The sequence below is a fragment of the Thermobia domestica genome, chromosome 8 (assembly GCF_964235325.1).
Source record: "Thermobia domestica chromosome 8, izTheDome1.hap1.1, whole genome shotgun sequence".
Lineage (NCBI taxonomy): Eukaryota > Metazoa > Arthropoda > Insecta > Zygentoma > Lepismatidae > Thermobia > Thermobia domestica.
Window position 1 is genome coordinate 295,242,635 of NC_137461.1, and position 22,024 is coordinate 295,264,658.

The following is a 22,024-nucleotide window of genomic DNA, read 5'->3' on the forward strand; positions in this document are numbered from 1 at the left end:
GGTATCGGTTTATTGCCAGTTCTTTCCTCACTCTATATCAATAACTTCCATCTATCATACACTTTAGACTGATATTAACCTTTATTGACAAACTGATTTTGAAGTACCGCAGACTTTATAGATTGATTGAGACTTCAATTGTGAAAAACTATATCGTAATTGAAGACTTTGGGGCAAAATCCCATTCAGTCCAAAAAGTGAAAGAGTAAAGGAGATAGCTTCACAAGGGTTTTTCGTCATCCGATTTTCTTCAAACTTGGCACATTTATACTAGACCAAGAATAAATTGAGACGTATTTTTTTGTTTCGCTCGAAAAATAGGTTAAGAGGAGCAAAAGTCCCATTTTCAAGAAAAGGGACCCTTGATTAAAAGGGTCATATTAAAGAAACGAAACTCTAATGATGCAAAGTTGACTTCAAAGTAGGAAATACGTGTTTTCTCGTTTCTGCGAGAAAAGGGTTGCAGTGGGCAATGACCCCTTCGAAATGACAAATTTGCCAAGATTGGTACAGCGTCCACAAAGTGTGACCTCGGATATTTTTTTTCGGAAACCGTTTGGTAGATGGGAAAATCGGTGACCATGAATGACATTATGTTTGTAGGCACACGTTTTGAAATAATATTCTTGGCTCTAGGGTCCCCCGCAGAGTTCGAGACAAGACAACGCAAAATTTGAAAATGGCAAGAAGGATGAAGTGGCACAACGCCAGACAGTTGTAAAAATAAGGAAGATGAAGGACATGTGTTTGTGTTCTGAGGAGAAACACGGTAAGAGTGGGAGGAAAAAGCCTCTTTATCCACCTTATCCAGAGGAGCCAGAGTTCAGAAATGCCCAGTGATAAACAAAGCTCTGTCAATGCAAAGACAACATATATAATGTTAAAAATTTTGGTGCCCAAACCGACGATAGTGTGTTCGCCGAGGGACGCCATCTCTCATACGTGAATGACTAAATGGCCATAGAAGCCGAACGGCAAGAAATCTAAATCCTAAGTGACTAGTAATTTAGGAAAACTTTTTCATTCAAAGGAGGCGTTTATCTCTTATCTATAATCCTTTTTCGTACACACACAGAGAGAACAAATGTTAAGTGGTTTTTATGTCGTCACTACGTTACCCTACTTTGAAATGGTGGAATTCGTTCTTTACTGTTTTGACATCTGTATCAACGTTTCAGATCTATAGGAGTGGTCATATACTTTTCCATCAAGTTTGTATTTACATATTGATCCGCTATTCTGTTGCACAGGTGTAGATAGTCGAAACTTCCTCCAGCTTCTTTCATTTTATAACAGTTCTCAAACGATATTTAATTTGACCCCTACTTACTATTTGAAAATTATGAGTAGGACTCGTCTGAGACTGTGACATATTGTTTTATGCCTTAACACATTGTGCATTTTTAAAATGATGAAATACGTGTTTTCCTGCTTCACTTCTATTTCGGCGCTTCACATTTATAAAGGTAGCCATAGACTTTTCAATGATGATTACGTTTCCATTTTGTCCCACCGCCATTTTGCACAGGGCTATTGTAGAGAGTCGAGAGTTATTCCATCTTCTTCTATTTAACAACAGCTTTCATTCGATATACTATTCGACCACACTTGCCATTTGAAAATTTTGCGTTGCACACGGTCTGGGATCCTAGGGACAAAAATATTATTTTAAAACATGTGCCCACAAACATAATTTGATACATGGTTCCAGATATTAACATCTACCAAAAAATGATCCGGGGTCACACTTTGTGCACACCTACACTAATCTCGGCAAATTTCTTATTTCGAAGGGGGCCATTGTCCCCTGCAACCCTTTTCTCGCAGAAATGACAACGCATGTATTTCCTACTTTGAAGTCGTCTTTCCATCGGCAGAGTTACGTTTCTTTAATGTAGCCATTTTAATCAAGGGGACCCTTTTTGAAAAAAAGGCCCTTTGCCCCCTTAACCTATTTTTCGAACGAAACAAAAATGTACGTGTCAATTTATTTTTGGTCTAGTATTTATTCCAAAATAAACATCGGACAGCTTGACAACAATATCTTTTGGGTCTTTAACAATTTTGAGCACAAAGTAAAATCTGTAGATAATGTTGCTACCACTTCCAAATTTACCATTATTAGCCATGACTTTCAAGAACTTATATTTATCCAAACTGAATTCAAAACATTCTTCATTAACATCGTCAAAGTGGTTGTCAGCCTCCTAGGATGTCTCTACTTCCGCCTTATTGTAGGTTATAGAAGAAAAATCTCGTCCAGTTCTTTACCAGGAGGTAATGTACCTAAGATCGATGACACATTCCCGCGCTGGATGGCGATGCTGATACCTTGGAAAAGGAATGCAGTAGCTCGGGGATACCAGTTTTAATTGCTATTCGATGACCAACTTCATTAATGAAATTAGAACCTACATGACCCCAAGACCCACTGGTTTCTATTGCTTCTGTTACAAACCAATATTTGTCCAATAAGTTTGAGTATTTTAGTTTTTTGTCTGATTCTGTGTGAGCGGCGACGAGACCTGCCTGAATTGTCTAGTATTTATGTGCCAAGCTTGAAGAAAATCGGATGAGGAAAAACCCTGGTGAAGTTATCTCCTTTACTCTTTCATTTTTTGGACTTGACGGGTTTCTCCCAAAGTCTTCAATTGTGATTAGCAATATCATCTACCATCATATTCACCTCCTCTGGCATGATAATTACAGCTAACACAATTGCAAAACGTATAGTTAGTAAAGTAACGACAAATTAAAACATCGATCTGCTTTGTCGAGTGGGCCATGCGTACCTTAAACTCTTCATAAGAACTGAGGCTAAAAAAATCTTTACATTTGAACTTCATGTTTACATTGTGAATTATTTACCAATCTAAATAATAATTAATATAACTTTTTTCATCTGTGTTATATCTAGTTGTATGTGGATTTTGCTGACTTTCGAAATACAACAGAAGAAATAACTTCATGCAATTGCTGTCTTGTTTAGTTGAGTACATTAAGGTATTACTCCGGCGATTGCAATACTTACCTCTATAGGTTCGAATCCCAGTTATGGCATGTTATTTAGTTTCTGAAAACACCACCCAGTTCCACCATGGCATTAAATTCTGCATATCAGCATATGGCCAATGGCATCTTATGAAATAAGTGTCACTTCGTAAAGCTGCAATAAAAATCTCGAAATTAGTGCAGCCCTTGGAAGTAGTTGGTACTTAACTTAAATTAAGTTCTTCCCGTCTAACTTTGATTGAAAGTTGTATCCTAAAGGGTGGATAAAGTTCAAAAGTTAAGCAAAAATACAATTTCTCACGAGATTCTCAAACTAGGGGGATGGAACACGGTATATAAGGTCCTTATTAGAAGTAAGCGTACTTGTGTACCACCGGTCTGAAATGAGAAAAGATATTTTTTGACTCTGGAATGGACATTGACTGTTGTTATGATCTCATCTCATGAAAACGGCACATGTGTTTGAAATGAATTTTGACAAATGTTAGTACTTATACAACGATACTTGTATTCTAACATCTTTATTATATCTTTATTTGTATTTGTGGGCAAAATGTACTTTTAAATTATGCACAAGCTGTTCAAGAAAGGAAGAAGAAGAATATGAAAAGAGAAATAAATGTAATTTCTTTTTCTGTTGTTATGCGATGATATTTTGTTATAGTGATTCGACGATGTGAGTTAGTTGTCATAGCAACGGCATATAAATAATGCATAACTGAAGATCCATCTCATTAAATTTATGTGTACATTTTTTAAAGAGTAAATGGTTAAATTGTTTCGTACTACAATAAAAAGGTAATATCATAATGCAGTGTTTAGATGTATTTTGATAAATCAGTAACTTTAGTTATATAAATATACACGTTATATAAATTTGGTGGTTTACCGCTTCAGGACTTTAGGAGATTTGTGTGAAGTTAAGTAAACAATCTCCTAGATAATAAACTCCAGGACTGCAGATTGATTTTAAGGCTACGTAGTGATTTTGCTAAAAACATAAAAACGGAGTATTAAGGAGTGGCAGAAAAAATGTTCAGCAATATCAAAATGAGTCTTTCTAGTATTGAAAATACAACTGAATCAAATGGTAATAGGGAGATGAACTACCTTGACCTAGCTGACCTAATTAAACAGCAGATTGGACAACTGAGGCAAGATATTGATGACCGAATGAATTAACAAACGGAACGAATGAATCAACAATCGGAACAAATGAATCAGCAGATGGGACAATTAAAGCAAGAACTGAGGCAAGATTTTGGTCAGCAGATGGGACAATTAAAGAAAGATTTTGGTGACCTAATTAAACAACAAGAGGAAGAAATAAATCAACGAATTGAACAAAATGATCTTAAAATGGAACAGATTATAGGTAGAGTTACTGCAAAATTCCGTTGAAGTAATACTCGTACAAACTATAATTAATGATCACACTACCCAAATAAGTGAACATAATAACCAGATTAGAGAGTTGCAAGAAGAAGTGAATTCTATCAAAGAAAGTCATGTTGCTGCTAATGAGAATCATGTCAATGCTCATGCGAACGACGATAGAGTTCTCACTGACATTATGCAAATATCCCAGTATCATCATCGAAGGAACGTGAAAGAAAGTGATTCATCTGAATCTTCAATAAGGAGTGATAGTGAGGTTAGTGTGGGCCAGCGTCGTAGAACCAATCGTGCCTCGCAGCGTGGAAGAAATTATCCTGTGAATTCCCGACAGATGAAGGATAGAAACAGGTAAATTTTTCCGTGTCAGTGAAATCAAATCTTTCACAAAGTTTAGTGGAAGATCTGATGATATACCAGCTAGTACATTTATAGAGAAATTCGAAGATGAGTGTGATCTAATGAGGGTGGATGAATCTAAATTCTTAAAAATTCTTCCACACGTTTTATCGCCTCAATGTTCAACTTGGTTTAAGGCTATCAATGTTAACCTGCGTAATTACTCTGATTTTAAGAATGCGTTATTATCCAACATTGAAAATGACTTTATGTTAGCTAATAGGGATGCATTATTTCGTAATAGGCATTATCATCCTAAACTGGGGCGGAGTATCACTGACTTTGTAATATCAGCTTATAATGAGTTGAAATCAATTAATCCTTTTCAACCTGAATCTAGGATAATAGCATCCATACGATCTTATTACCCTTCAAGCTACAACAAATGTTAATTTCGGCTCAATGCGTCAACTTCAACCATCTCTTTATGATTGTTCAAAATTTTGAAAGCCAATCTATGATGTAAAATAACAATTGAGGGCAGGCTAGCCCTAATCGTAGCCACGTTAATTATGCCTCTGTCCGTAATATCAATGTTCAACAAGAGGGTATTTCAAATGTGCGAAATAATAATAGATTTCATTCTAATGGGAGAACGAATGAATTAAATTTTACCTGTACTTAACCGAACCTAATTACAGAAATAATAATAGAAATAGTAATCGTAACACGTTTTCACGAAACAGGTTCACAGGTGACAGGAATTCACAAATTAGAAATCGAAATTCTGTAACAGTATACAATAGGCAAGAAAATACACAGGACTGTGGAGTACAATGTAATATAACGGAATTGTCAGATTGCTGTAATTTAAACTAGATCCGGCTGAGATGGAGTGGGTAGAATCCACGTCAGCGTTAAATGCGCCCTAATCTTTTTGTGAAAATGAAACTAATCTTAAGATTTTAGATACTAATGATAACTATCAATATATTCCTATTCCCAACTGTTATTGGATGTTTGATGATGAAATAGAAGAGGTATCTACCTCTGAAAATAATTTTGTTTTTCTAAAAACATTTAGTATTGCTAAAATATATGTATCAAAATTAATGAAATCCCTATTCAAGCTTTAATTGATACTGGAGCTACCGTATCACTTCTGTCGTATTCATTTTGGCGTGAACTTACAAAAGATTATTCTAATCCCAGGTAACAAAAGGTAGATAATTTGATATTACTTGAGTATACTGGTATGCATAAGAAAAGAGTTATGGGTAAAACACAAGTAGTTATTACCATACAAGATTATGAAATTACAATTCCTATCCTAGTCATTAATGAAATGAACGAACATGAATTAATAGGGTTAGATCTCTTAACCCAATTACGTGCAATTTTAGATTTCGAAAATAAAACATTCTCAATACGTACAATTAATAATAAAATTGTTCAAAATTTAATTCCTGTTAGTGACAGCATTGCTTGTCAATGCCAACAGTTTATAAATAATGTTTTAAGTATCAAACCAGACGATCAGGAGAAAATTAATGTCAAGAAAATTGAAAAAGAAGAATTAATGATAGGAGAGAATGACTATTCATTTCAGAAATGTGTGGACAACATTATAAATCATATAAATATTACTGATAAGGATTTTATATTACAATTTAGGGATATTCTTTATAAACATAAAAAGGTATTTTCGCTTAGACCTGGATGTTAAAAAGATTTCGTCTATGATATTGAAGTCGATACCAAAGATCCCATAGTAACGAAGAACTACATTGTGCCTTATCGGTTTAGAGAAAATGTGCGAAAACAGATATTGGAAATGCTGCGAGATGGCATAATACGACCTTCTCAGAGTATTCATTTGAACCCTTTACATGTGGTACCCAAAAAGGATGGTAAACATTTGAGAATAGTTTTGGATTTAAGAAAATTGAATACTCATATAAAATTGCAACAAGTGAGGTACCCACCAGTAGATGAAATTCTCATCTCATTACAGGGAAATGCGATATTTGGAAATCTCGATCTCGTAATGGCGTACAACCAATTTTTGTTGGGAGAAAGTTCAAAACTATTTACTGGTTTTTCGTTTGAAGGACAATTATATGAATACAATAAATTTGTGTTGTTTTTGGACTAATTAATGGTAGTGCTGCTTTGGCTCCATGTTTGAATAAAGTAATAGGACAAGCTCTACGTACTAATGTTGTTTTTTATGCTGATGATATTTTGGTTATGGGGAAAACTCCCAAAGATTATTTGGAAAGTTCGGAAAGTTTTGAATTTCGTTATACCCACCTTAGGATGAGGCAATATTCCTACAGTGAATGTTCTCCTGTAATGCTCCTACGACAGACAAGAATCACACTCCAGCTAGAAAGATGATCCCTACCGATGCAATTAGTTACGGTTGTGCTCTCATGCACAGAAGGAACACAGCTAAAGAATTGGCAGAGAAAAGTCTACGTTTCTATCTATATCTTGCACGATTACATTAAAACACAATCAGAAATTTTTGATGAGATGTCAAAAGTGAAAAAGATTAGAGGGATTTGGACTTGGTGTTTTAAGTGTTTGGGATTGTGATACAGACAAAAATATGTTAATTAAAAAGAAATGCAAAGTTAAATAAAGGATTTGGACATGGTGGAACCCTCCGTAGGTGCTTCCCTGTATCTGGCACTGGCTTATTGCCAAGAATATATTCGGTGGTGTTGGAAGAGACTACAGAGTCGAAGACAAGGAGTGGCGGACGTATACCACGACAATAATAATTTCTATCTTAGACACAGTGACGGCAATGTAATTGTCACTCTCCTGAAGGTGGATGGAAAAACCTAGCGTATGCCTGGTGGACACACAGATATCATTTCAGTTTGTAAGGTGACAAACAATATATCACACCTACTTTTGTATTTGTTCAGGGAGTATGAGCAAGTTCAGATCAGGGACTCGAGCGTCCACAACTTTACAAATTTGCTCTTTGACCTTAGCTGGGCACTTTAAGGGATACTTCATTCCAGAAGGCTACCACATGTCTATTAACTAAAAGAATAATTCAATGTGGTTAATTGGAATAGGTCAACTACCTAGAGTTGCTAAGTTCCGCATCCAATTCCTATTGAGCACGTATGGGAGATGGTTGTGCGACTCCCGATCAAGTTTGGTTTAGGTAACGACCCTTGTCCATTCTTCCGAACATATCCACAGAACAGAATATCATACTGCAGGGACATTGAGCATCTACAACTGTTTACGTTGTCGCTCGTTGGATGTTAACTGAGCGTTAACTTAATCAGTGAACTATTAAGATGAGTACTGTATATTTTAACCACCTGTTTAATATGTTTGAGAAGTCCCGTAGGTAAGGCAATGAGATTACTATCACGACACATCATTTTCTTGTTTATCAAACTTCTGGGCAGATCTTTGAATTTCTTCTGCCTTTCAATCTGCATATTCTCCTTCTTCACGTAAATCAATGCAAGAGCAGAAATATTTTTAAACTTTAGTCGTAAATATGATATCCAGTTCAAATTATAGTTAAAGCTTGACAGCGAAGAATCCGACATATGTGACATTATGTATGTTGTGCACGAGTTGAGGTCACAGAGATGGATTGGATCATTTCATAAGTTTATTAATAATAGTTTGTGATCATAATTACAATTTCTTCTTTCTTGCGCAGGAACGACATGGACGCAAGAATTAATGTGGTTGGTAGGTCATGATTTGGATTACAAGGGAGCGGAAGAACCTCTGCTTAAGAGATTTCCTTACTTAGAGTGAGTTATTTTTATTATAACTTTAGACAAATCAAAAAAACAACTCTCGAACCTCTTATTTGGATTTGAAGTACATATCTTTCGTTTCATAAGCGAACTCTTTTATTTTCTACTTTAGAAAAATCAAAGTGTATACAAGTGTGGTGTACTTTAATATTGGGGTGTAATATTAAAATTCTGATAGCCATAAAGCCGTTAATAAATGTAAACAAATTATTTTGGAGAAAATGTTTGGTTTCTCCAAATGCCTGTCAGTACTAAATAAGATACACCTTTAGTTTAATTATAGAAACGTGAATATTTAAATGATGCAAGAATGGTTGCTTGTATATTTATAATGATTTATTGTAATATAATGTGACTTAATATAATACTAATTAAATGAAGTTACAAAAGTGAGAACTAATTAATTGGAATTACAAAAGTGTGATTTACATGGAAGACATTTCCTATTACACGGTAGGAATCCTGAATATTTCCTATTGAAAAATCACAATTCAACATTTATTCATATTTTAGTATAAAGAGAACGAATGTGACTTACGTTAATATTCGGCAGAAGAGACCAGAAGATCCAACCTTTGTTGGGCAGGAGAGATCCATCTCTATGCTTCGAAAATGGAGACTTCTTGAAAACAACTGCCTTGCCTCTCCTCCGTACCGAATGGACCCCGAAGCAAATTTATGGCAGTATTATCTATCAATCGTATAACTATGGTTAAATTCCTCTTAACATATTTCTATTATGACCCATTTAAATACAAATATCACGTACAAGATAATTTAGAATTTAGAATTTTACTGTTAGTTGGAAACTTCTGGTCTCTTCTAAATCAATAAACATAGAGAAATAAATAAATCTCTGATTTTTCAACCTGTATGAAAAAATATATTTTTTTAAAATATAACTTTTTTCTTGACTGTGATTTACACCACACAAGTGACATGAATTTTATTTGGTCTCTACACAGTGTTATCCTTCATACAATGAATTCTTTAAACTGTTACGTTAGAAATTTCTAAGGAAATTTTGCAGTGAGTACTGTGAATGAATGTATACATGTAATGAGTAAGGCTTTAGAAGACGTTGAAGGTGATTTGATTGAATTCTAATTGTCCAAAGACAAACAATATATCATGAAGTGGATCTGGATATCATAATAAATTGAGGTTATAAATGTACAAAATACAAGGTGTTTAAGAATATTTTTCTTCTGTATCATTAAAATTTGTAACCACATTTGCTTCATAAAATTCATTTTTTTTCACGTATTAATATACAAACAGTAATTATTTAAAATGAAGTTATTGTATAAAAGCTGTCATAAATGGAAAATAAGGTCTTAAAAGCGTTAGATAAAACGACTCATTTCAATTCAAAATTTTTACTCCATCACGCGAAATAAAGAAATAGGGTATTGTGTTGGTATATTCGAATTTGGGTATTAGAGCGTTCACCTCCAGTGCTTGGGGTCCCTAGTTCGATCCCAGCTCGCGCTGTGTGGACTTTGTGGTGGACAAACACCGTGCTCGTGGGTTTTCTCGGGATTCTCCCGTTTCGTCCCACTTTCTTCATTCCACCATTTCTCTCATCTTTCATCATCACCGTCTCCTTTGGCTCAGCCGGCATGATCGTGGGACGTAAAGTATTTTTCGAATTTGGGTATGAATTCATGTCCATTAGTTCTCCTGTGGAGCTCAATTCTCCGAACCAATTTCAATAAATGAGGTATTGTTCGAATTGTTATGACATTCTGATTAGCAAAATAGGTGACGTCAGAGAAAAGTCAATATGGCGGACATCAGCCACCATTTTGTCTAAGCTGATTTTTTGTTTCTCTACAATATGTTTTGTGTACATTGGAGAGTAATAGGAATTTGCCATCCGTAGTACATAGGGAATGAGGAATGATTAATTTATTAAATAACTTCTTTTTTTATTAGGTACTTAATATTCATACGATACATTGAAAAATAGAAAACAAGAAACATAATCAAGAAATTTATCGAAAAAAACGACTACGGCGAAAACAATTAATTGCCCTTTGTTTCGAACTAAAAACTAAGAAAACAAATCCTGAAATTAAAACTAAGATACAGCCGTGTAGTCAGAGACCCTTTTATAAGTATATCCGCATCGCGTAGATTCGATTACATGGGAATCAGACTCAAAACCTCGTACATCAAAGGCTCGTATTTAGACCAGCGGGAAGGGCAAATATGGTGGTAGGCTAAGGATGTATCTGTAAAAGAAGTCTTACATTTCTGTAGCAGGAGCAATCAATGAAAAGAAATCATTCACAAACTTTTCTTCAACATACTGAAGATGCAATATTACATGGAGATATATCAGAATTTTAAGCTGGATCCGGATGAGTCAAGATCTCTCAACAGCAACTATGAATTCTATGATGGTGCGTTATGGCGAATGAATGTTACGCTCGTATTTAGAAGACCATATTTTTTCTCTTCCTCTCCCACTGCACTGATACAAACGTACTGATACGTCGATTTGCATTGATGTTTGTAATTTACTCCACGAATTCCTGAAGTATGGATTCATTACTACAAACAAAGAGTGCCAATTAGACAGTTTTCAATAACTCCTCATCATAATTCAATGCAACATTCATTTTTTCTTGTTTTACTTCCACAGCAGCATTTCATTCAAGTACAGCGAACACAAAGCTAAAATGTTCGTCCTTTCTCTTTTAATTTAGTATTGGTACAATCGTGGACGACCAAATAATGGATGAGCTGAAAGAATTGAACAAAGACAATCCAAGAGGATTAGAAGCAATAGACTTCACACTTTGCCCTCCTTATGAGGCTCTAGAAAATACTCCGTCTCCCAGATACATTAAAACGCACTTACCGTTCAGTCTACTTCCTCCGAAGTTATTGGACACTTGTAGAGTAAGTATTATATGATTATTTTGACAATAATTGTATTATTCTTCCGTATGTAAGTGGCTTTTACTTAGAACTATTAAAAGAGATAATTACAGTAATTTTCCAGAAGACATTACTTGTATATTTACAAAAGGGTAACTTATCAATATCTCAAAATGTAGAAGATGATTTTAATGTTACTTTATATTAAATGAGAAATTGAGAGTGTCCGTATATTAAGTGTCACTTAGTTATGATTGAAATAGGTTACTTCTAGTACAATGCTACCTATCTCCAGATGCTTCTAGGATAGCGTTAGGATGTTCAAAATATATCTGAGCTTTCATTGTTTTCTTCCATGTACAATCATGTCCAAAATTATTGTCGCATGTCTATAAATATGTTGTTGTAGGAATATAATTTGATAACGAATTCTCCTGGTATTTTTTATAATGTTAGTATGTGTCTAATCGGCAAAGACATGTATATGGCAAATTTAGAGCAGTAAATGAAAACAATAAAACGAAAATAATACTTTAGCAACATTTTGTTTTACTCACTGTAATTTTCGTATTTATAGTTCATTTCCTATAAAATTTATCACAAATATACATTCCCTGATTATACACATAGTACCAGTATTAAAAGTACCCTGGAAAATCATTATCAAATTATATTCTTACAAGAAGACATTTAAAGATATGCGACAATTATTTTGAACATGAGTGTACATAAGTAACTTTTACTAATTTAAGTGTTCCACCGTTAAAACTAATCCAACGGTAATGAGAAGAGAGTAATAAGTAACAATAGCAGTATTCAATTTCGAAAGATTGTATTATTATTGAACTAATGTGTTAGTACTACGCTAGTAGGATAATTCCGGTTAGATAACCATAGTTTTCTCAAACCTTTAAAACATGAATGGCTTTTAGAGAATTTTATTGTGAAAGGTTGTCATACCATATTTAATATTGTGTGTAGTATATTTTATTTGTGAATTTAAAATCATATTCTGGGTTTTCCGTGAGTATATAAAAATATATGTAGATAGAAAATTGTTAAATATTCTAATTGAACCATCAGTTCAAATATTGTTATTGAATTCCGGTGATATAAATAATTATATTTCAAATATGTTTCGCGATGAATATGACTTGTTGTAAGGCAGGAGCCATGTTTGAATTTCACTTCATACAACATGTGCCTGATGAATTTTTTTTAGTAATTATAAATATCTTATGGTTTTTGCATGAATCGAATTTATTTAAATTTACTAGTGGTTGAAAACATATTTTTCAAAATCGGACAAAACTTTTTCGAACTTCACAAATTCGTTGTTCAATTCAACATTACGTATATTTATTTTATTTTATTAAAAATAAAATTTGTTAATGTTATCTGAATTCTTTTTGTGTTGTTTATCAAGTAGTGTTATTATATTCCTGCAACCTTTGAAGACATATTATTATTTGTTGAACTTTAGCATACCATTCTTTTTCAGTAGCCTACATTTTTACGTGCGCTAAGCGGCGTTGTGAACCACATACCTGGCCGGGAAACTCTTCTCGAAGGGGCTACTTGTTTCAGTAGAGGGAAGGGAACATAAAACTTTCTTTCCTGATTTTCAAAGATTTAGTTTTTTCTGGGAAGGGACGGTAATGGTAACATTACCCATCTTGGCTGTTACAAGGTTAATCAAGTTCTGGATTGTACGCTTTTCATAAAATTTGGTTTGTTAAAAACATCAGTAGACGAAAGAAACTAAAAAAAAATGAAAAATGTCACATTGACCACCTCTCCGGAGATGCTCCAGGAGAAATACCGGTAACCATAGGATACCGTAGTAGTTAGACATCATGTTTTTGAAGTTTATTATTGATATTTTCTTTTTAAACAACGAACAATGAGACGAGTATATTGATTCTACAAATATACGAATCGCGAGACCAATTACACAGTTTTAAGAAGACAATATCGCATAATTAAAAAAACCCTAGGCAGGAAACGGTGGTCTACATAAACAACAATGAATAATGTACACGTACAAATAAGTTGATAAATACTTCTGTCACAAAACCATTCGTTTAACTTTTCCTTGTTTTCGCTTTACCACAAGGCAAAACATCAATGAATGTCCTAAGGCAGGTTTCATGAAGTCACCATTAACAGCGAACACACTGAATCCAATCGTTTCTCTCCTTTATATTTCCATAGTGTTTACCACAACCAAAACATTCATTAGTAAGATACACAAATTCATAATTACTGGACTGTCACGATTACTTCGGAGCTGGAGGTGCTGCTTGATGAAAGAAATAATTTTCAGAGAATTATCTCATTCAAAATATGCCAAGGATGGTAGTTAAGTCTTCATTTACTCCTAGCATTAACCCTACAATGCATGATTATTTAAAAAATTTCTTTAAAGAAAATAGTTTTGCAAGAGAAAACAAAAACAAGTAACGGGAGTACCAGTATGTTTAATAGTACCATCTATGCAAAAACTGTGGAAATACAATTAGCTTTGAACATTCCGAGTTTGGTTGAACTTGCATTAGCAACTACATACTATTATGTAGGAAAGCATTTACCTCTATGACCGGTATGATACATTTACCTGTATGATATACTACACTGTTCTACTGTGCATTGTAGGATTAACTGATTTCATTTTTACTGTGTCTATGTTCTCTGAAAAAGATAAATTAGTCGCATGAAGATTTGGGATTTTGCTTCCATTACGTATAACTAAAGATGGCACACTGCCGTTCCCAACAACCTAGAATCCTTTTCACAAATTGAGTACAAAAAAATGAGCTTAGATCCATTATAATTCCCACAGATCTCTACAGAGGGAATCCCACTTTTTCTCCGTTCTTTATATAGACATTAGCTGCAAGAAGTACTTGTGCCGACGGCAGACAAGCGTGGTGAAGTTGTGAGTCTTCACAAAGAAATTGTGAAATTTGAAGACCGGAAATCGGTCTCAGATTTTCTATTTATTTTTTAAACATGAAGATATGATGAAATAATTAAAAGTGTAATGTGTGTTTCACGTGTAACTTTCAAATTTAATGTTTCGGGCTTTAAATTGGTGTTAATTCCATATATATAACCAAAAATATGCAATATATAATTTAAAGAAACTGCGGTAGCAAAATTTGCTTATTTTTTACTTGAGTTAATTGATGTGCATGAACGTTTTGACAAATCATAAATAACAATTAAAAATCTTTATGTTTCTGTTTGAGTAGGTGGTGTACGTAGCTCGAAATCCCAAAGACGTCGCTGTATCGTACCGTCACTTGGAAAGGCTAATTAGAATAATGGATTTCCGAGTGGACTTTGAAACATACTGGAACTATTTCCAAAAGGGTCTCAGTAAGTAAATTCTTAACTATATTTAGTGTTGTCAAAGGAATGAGACGAGGAATAAGTTTTTCTCGTCTCTTCTTAATTCTCTAGAAGTTCTCTCCTGTTGTGTCATTTTGTAAATCTATGTGTTTCATTTTTGAAAGTTTTCTTGGTACAATTTGCACTTAACAATAAGGAATTCAAATCCCATACACGATCTCTTTTGAAAAACTAATATTATTTAACAAAATACATATTACTCAGGTTTCTTAATAAATGTTGATACTCAATATAAAAGTCGTTCACAGTATACAACTACTGATAACTGATTTTAACAGGATAAATTTTCGGAGTATATATGGACCAAGAAACTTATGACCTCTTACAAGTATATTAATCTTTATTACAATCCCGCATCTTACAATTTGAAAACTCATTTAAACATAAAATTAAAAAATGTTTTTTAATAAAAGCTAAAAATTAATGTTATTATTCAGTTCCAAACCTCTTGTAGTTGCGAATTCTGTCGAGGAATTTGAAGCTTAAAATATATAAAACGATAATCATGCCTGTTGCTCTGTATGATTGCAAAACATAGTCGCTTAGATTGAGAGAAGAAAGTAGACAGAAAGTATTTGAGAACAAGATCCTGAGACGAATATTCGGATCCAAGAGGAACGGGGATGGGGAATGGTGGGAAACTTCATAACGAGGAACTACATAATTTATACGGTTTACTAAACATTGTTAGGGTCATTAAGTCTAGAAGGCATATGTGGGCACTCTGGGCAGGTCATGTAGCTAGGATGGAAGAAAGTAGGAATGCTTTCAATATCTTAACTGGAAGACCAACCGAAAAACGACCATTAGGAAGACCTAGGTGCAGATGGGAGGATTATATTAAAATGGATCTCGCAGAGATTGGAATACAAAGCAGAAACTGGATGCAGTTAGCTAAGAATAGAAGTCAGTGGAGAACTTTTGTGAATGCGGTATTGAATCTCCGGGTTCTATAGGCTATAGGGTTAGTTAGTTTCTTAATAATATAAGATTTCGTTTTTAAAACTGTTAATTAGTTATTTTAAGTTGTAGCTATTTTCTTTATTTGTTCGGAATAATTTTTGTTTCTCTATCTTTTTGTTGATTTTATCTACTGATTTATTTTGGTTCCTTTAGTGATTGATTTTGTTTTCCTTCCTGATTCATTTCTCTCATCTGATTGATTTTGGTTTCTTCTTTGATTAATATTGGTGTCTCTCTTAATTGTCAATTTAGTCTAATTTGGTGTGTGGTTTTCAGTTTCTCATTAATCATTGTTTCTTTTTTTATTCTTTTCTTATCTATTTATTTGTGTTTTAAGATTACTTGCACTTACACTTCGTTGTTATTATTTTTTTCTCATAAATATATAATGAAGAGAGAATACATTACACTTTATATCACTTACTGACTTCACTTCTAGTAAATTACATTCACTGATTGTCATAGGATTTCTGCCATTGTTGGCAGGTCACTTGCTGCAAATAAGAAGCTTCCATGCTCCACGGTATTCCGTTAAAATCTTCGTCTTCATGTACAATTTCTCTGTTTTGGTATTGTCCATTATTTGTAGTCTCCTTCACCTCCTTCCTGTCTTTCCTGCCACCAAACCCTCTAGTATATCCCTCATGATACAACTCCTTCTTAGCCAATATTCCAACCAGTTTCTCTTACTCTTCTTAATAGTATCTAAAATTGTTCTTTTCTCCCCCACCATTTCGAGGACCTTCTCATTCTTTTTCCGCTCGACCCATCTCAGCTCGATCCCTCTATTCACCTCCACACCCACATTTCAAAAGTTCCACTCGCTTTTCATCGCTTTCGCGTAATGCTCATTTTTCTGACCTATACAATACAATACTCCACACGAAGCAGTTTATGAGTCTTTTTCTCAACTCTTCATTCAAGGTCCGACAAAATAGACTTTTCTTCCTCCTAAAGGCTTCTTTCGCCATTTCTATTCTTGCTTTTATTTCACTTTCACACTTCATATAATCGCTAATAATACTATTCAGGTATCAAAAATTAGTCACCTGTTCTATTTTCTACGCTCCTACTATATTTGACAACGACCGGTTCGTTCCATTCACCATGGCTTTTGTCTTTCTAACATTTATTTTCATCCCAAATTCTTCACAGCTGTTCTGCAAGCTTGCTAATATTTTATTAATTTTATTTTCAGATTTATCAACAAGCACCATATCAACTGCAAATCGTACACACCTAAGCACCCTATCTCCTACCGAAATGTCGTTTTCGTTATGTAGACTCTTTTTCACTATTTCTTCAAGATAGACATTAAACATTGTTGTCAAGAGAGAGCATCCCTGTCCCATTCCAATAGCACTACAGTTAATAAAAAGAACCACAATAATACATAATATTATTATAAAATAGTAACTAGTTGGATATCACTCACTCCCTGAAGAGAAAGTGGATAAATGATGATGATGATGAAAAATATATGAGAAACAAGAATAAGGAAAATGTTTCAAAGTCTACAGGTAGTTCGTTTCCTTGTGGCACAGTACAGTTTAGTATAATCTCTCAAGCTACAATACATTCACAAATTCACCTAAAATGTAGGAAAAGAATTTTGTTTCTCTAGTTTGCAACCCTAATAAGCTTTTCATACAACCGGCCGCCACTCGTAGAAAGTAACTAAAAGACTCATATGTAGGAACTCGAGTCCAGTTGTATTAGCAACGTAATGCGGGTATCACTAGGGTTTAAGATTGAAAATATTAAATTATCAATACCATAATACATTAATTTTAGTCTGTTAATGTTTGTTTAGAATTATTAGTAACGTTATAACAAAATTAATCTTCTTTTTAACTTCCACTAGTTCCATTTTCACCATATTGGAGTCACATCACAGAAGCTTGGGAGAAGAGGAGTCATCCGAATTTGTTGTTCCTTTTCTATGAAGAACTCAAGAAGGTAAGACTTACAATAAAGACAGCAACTGGAAACTTTCTCATACAGAAGGTCCTAACGACAAAAGCACCTTGAATTGGGGGATGAGAGATGAAATGCACAGCTTTTAACGGCTAGTTCAATTTCAACTTTGCTTTACTTTCTTAAATGACAAAAAATTAAGAGATGTGTTTTACATAAAATTATGAGCATTCTAGATTTATATCTGTTAACAAACAGTATTATCGAAATATAAATGATCTGTCATGTTAGTCATAAAATTGCCGAATTTCCTCTTGACAATCTAATGTGAAAACAAATTATAGGATAGACAATAAGCCCAACTCGATAGTGTAATAAATATTACAAGATGGTTTGGCCTATATTACCTTGCATTATAAGTCAAGAATATCGATACGAGTACCATCATTAACGTAGTTGAACTGAATACAATGCTACGTTCCGTGAAAAGTCGTAGAAGAAAAGCTGTTGTGATATTGTTTGGAATGTTTCTGTGATGGTGTTCCGCAGTTCGGTAACGCTGTTTGCTTCTTTGATACCGAGGTCGAAGCATGACCATGTGTGATTATGAACCAGACTCATAATCAGAACACTAAGACAGAAAATCAGAGATCATTATTAGAGGTATGACTTGAATTCACGTTATATTTATATGCGTATACCAACTAACAACTGGAAAAGCTGGAAGTAGGGGTGCTCAACTCCTCGGGTCATGCTTTAGCTAGCGGCTGTTCCCAAGTAACACAAACGTAGAAAGGGTCTAAAAATATTGTTCCCAAACATTGTTGTTCATTATCTCTTATGAGATGGATTTGTCTCTATTACAAGCACGATATGAGAATTAAACTTGGGCTTAATTACAAAATTACAATTTCTTGAACTTTGGTAAGCTGTGCATTCCTCTATTAGCCATTGTGATTAGAGCCATGTTTTGAACTATGTATTCAGAGCAGTTAAGTGGAAGCAATTCACTAAGCCCTAAGGTTGATACCAGCACCACTCGATCTCAAAATTCTTTTATACAGCTTTGTATTTCCATTTTGTTTCGTGTGTGACGTTGCGTAGTTCTAAAAGCAAATCAAGTTCTTCTGTTCATTCTGTCTTCATTACTTTAGCGATTACCCCGTACACAGAGAAAAGAAAACATATGTGGCGTATGCAGTGGCGTATTTACGATTTTCTTTCGGGGGGCTTTGCTAACTTTATTTCTGGAAATGTGAAAATTCTGCGAGATATTTTATTTACTTTGAAATAGCAAATAAAATTTCGGGGGATTAAGCCCGGAAGCTCCCCATTTAATACAACACTGGGCGTATGTAAAAAGGTACGTTTCATGCGTAAATCCTGTAGTTTTTGGACTTAAAATACGATTATTGGTAACATCTTGTTGGAAACGTATAACTGAAAAGTACATATTATAATACTTTCCATATATTTTATAATACTTTCCTTATAATTGTTCCATCTATACGTACTTTCCATACGAACCAAAGAAAGTATGTAGGCAATCGGGGTCTCACAGACAGATGGAAGTATGTAACATATAGCTGACGTATGTACCATACGTTTACATATGTCATACTATATATGGAAGACTGTTAGATGTGAAAAATCCTACAGCGGAATGATGTAACATCTAACCGGGTGAAAGACAGTATGTGTGTAGCATATGGAAAACGCATTCTCCGTACAGATTTCAGTAGTAGACTTATGGATTCCGTTTATTTGTAGAATATAGGACTACTATTGTCTGGATAACGGATTTTTCTCAGTGTATGTCCGTTCATGCTAACGAATATTTTAATTCTCATAATTAGATTCCTTGTACCGTACTTTCAATATCAAATGCAAAGTTTTCCACTATCATGGTCAAAAATTCTAAACTTGACGGCAGTGCGGCAAAACTCCTAAACTTTATCGTCGAATCAGTACGAAGTTTTTTATTCAGATAGCCAGAGGCTGTGCCAGAGAACATGTGCTTGTGTCGCCTGCTATTACAGTTGTTCTCTATTAACTGTACTGTTATGAGCACGCTTTGGGCTAATATTTTGTAAACTTCACAGAAAATAGCGCGTTCACAAGAACTGTTGTACGTTGAGACAGAGAGGGTACTAAATGGCTTTATATTTATCAAGTGGTATGATAGATAAAACTGTTTAAAGAATTGGATCCGGGTGGGAGTTTTTAAGAGTAACTATTCGTTACAAATCATTGTAGAATTTGGGAGAAATAAACATTATAAGGACTTCTTAAGTTCAGAGAAGCAATTTGCAGCAGGTGGAGTGATGAACTACTGTTTTTGGGAAGTAGGCACTTGGTTAAATCCTTTCTCAATGCTTTGACCTCCGGAATACAGTCTTTTGCCTATCGATTCCTTATTAGATGCAAGTTCTTGCGTCTTTGGTGTTGGACACCTGGGTTCGATTCACGGTGGGAGCTCAGGTGTTTCGGGTCCCACGTTAGCAGTAGATTCACGTCTCATAAAACCTCGCTGATGAAAGGAATGCTAAACTTCAATCTAACCAACCAGTATAATAAAGTATGACCTTAATTAATTGAGCATAAAGAAATAAATGTAATTACAAAAATATATTATTAATGAATTAATCGTTTTGTTTTTATTTCCAAAGGATTTACCATCTGTAATTAGGAGGGTGTCAACGTTTCTAAATAAGAGTTACACGGACGAAGAAGTGAATAAATTAGCCGATCATTTGGACATCAAGAACTTCCGGAAGAATAAAGCGGTGAATTTGGAGGACCTTATAACTGGATTTCAAAGGGAAGCAGAGCAGCCGTTTATTAGGAAAGGTAACGTTTGCTCCTGGTTTTTTTAAAGTAATTCTGCAATTTACTGAACTGATGGTGAACTCTATGATTTGTTGTAAATGCTCCTCCCAAGGATGTTATAAATAGAGGATCTGCCCATATGTATCTTCATCCTATTAAATCGGTGAAGCCAAAAAGCAACCGAGCATCGGCACGTCTGATTGGTTACTCTCGTTTCTGCCATCGTTTGATTGGCTACTTTCGTTTCCGCCATGATTGTTGGCTCAAAACATTTAGATCCTATTGGGCGGAGTCGGCAGAGTAGGGGTGGCGAAACTGTGACGTATGGCTTCAAAATTTTGTTGTAAGGGAAGATCCTCTATTTTATAAGATCCTTGACTCCTTCAAATTTTTTAAAAGGACAATCTGCATCAATTTCTGCACGAATGTTACAAGTGTCCGAGGGAAAAAGCACTTTGAGGAATGGAGGCCGAAAAAAATAATGTCTTTACTTTTGGAATGCTCGTATTAGAATCTCTGACATTAGAGTAACAATAATAGTTCAACATTTGGCTATAAGAAAGCAATACTTATGGTGATCAGTTTGAAAATGAAATGAAATTAAAAATGAAATTCAATTTTTCAGTTTAAGTTCCAACAAACGTGCCCTTTAGACTAACAAGGGACATGTTTCGGTTCGAACGAGAGGATCAACATAAAACTTGGTAGACATATACAGGACTAAGTACTGACCACTGTAGGGGGAGTCATTCCCGTGTAAAATTCGTTTTCTGCCGACAGCGCCCTCTATCCTTCGAAACACTAGAAGTTAGATTCTGCGTTATAGGCGTTGAGTGAAGATCACTTTGGTGCGTCAGTGTATGGTAGCAAGCTCCAATTAATATTAGATATGGTAGTCAGTGTGGAAAAATGGAGCGGGCTGTTGGCATTAACTCCTTTCCTGTAGTTGAATTGTTAAAAACGCAAACTAAGGCGCAAAATTAGGGATCAAACGTCAGTTGGAGCGGAAGATGAGTCATTTGAGACATTTTGTGCACTTTAAGTATCAGTGAGTACGAAAATGAATTAGAAATGATACACAAATCGACACACTACAGATATTATGAAGAAGATGGCAGGGCACAGAAAGACATCTATGATAGCAGTTTTAAACGGGAATAAGACAGTATTCCATAGCGGGAACAAGACAGTAGTCAAAGCGAATACGACGTATCTCCAGCACGAAAACTGAAAAGTACATGTGTTTTCTGCAGTTTACGGAAGAGAAAATCCGGAGTATCTACAAAGATTATCATGAAGGAGGATACAATTCGTATAGGAAGCTTCTGGAACGACATAAGAAACTTATTTCGTTAAATAACTGCAAAAATATTTGGATTATGGATACGCACTGTCTGCGAACTTTGCTTCATTCAAAGGGAATCGGGAAATGAAACTCCAAACAGTGAAATGTGAAGTCA

At 34.6% G+C, this 22,024-nt stretch overlaps 1 protein-coding gene across 1 annotated transcript in view; it reads left to right on the top strand.

The window, feature by feature from the left end:
- Positions 1 to 22,024, top strand: part of LOC145692617 (uncharacterized) — an 82,734-nt gene that overhangs the window by 49,200 nt on the left and 11,510 nt on the right. Inside the window, 5 exon segments of the mRNA XM_081767939.1 lie at positions 8,450 to 8,546; positions 11,267 to 11,462; positions 14,696 to 14,822; positions 17,683 to 17,777; positions 20,405 to 20,585. Coding sequence (XP_081624065.1) covers positions 8,450 to 8,546; positions 11,267 to 11,462; positions 14,696 to 14,822; positions 17,683 to 17,777; positions 20,405 to 20,585 — 696 coding nt within the window.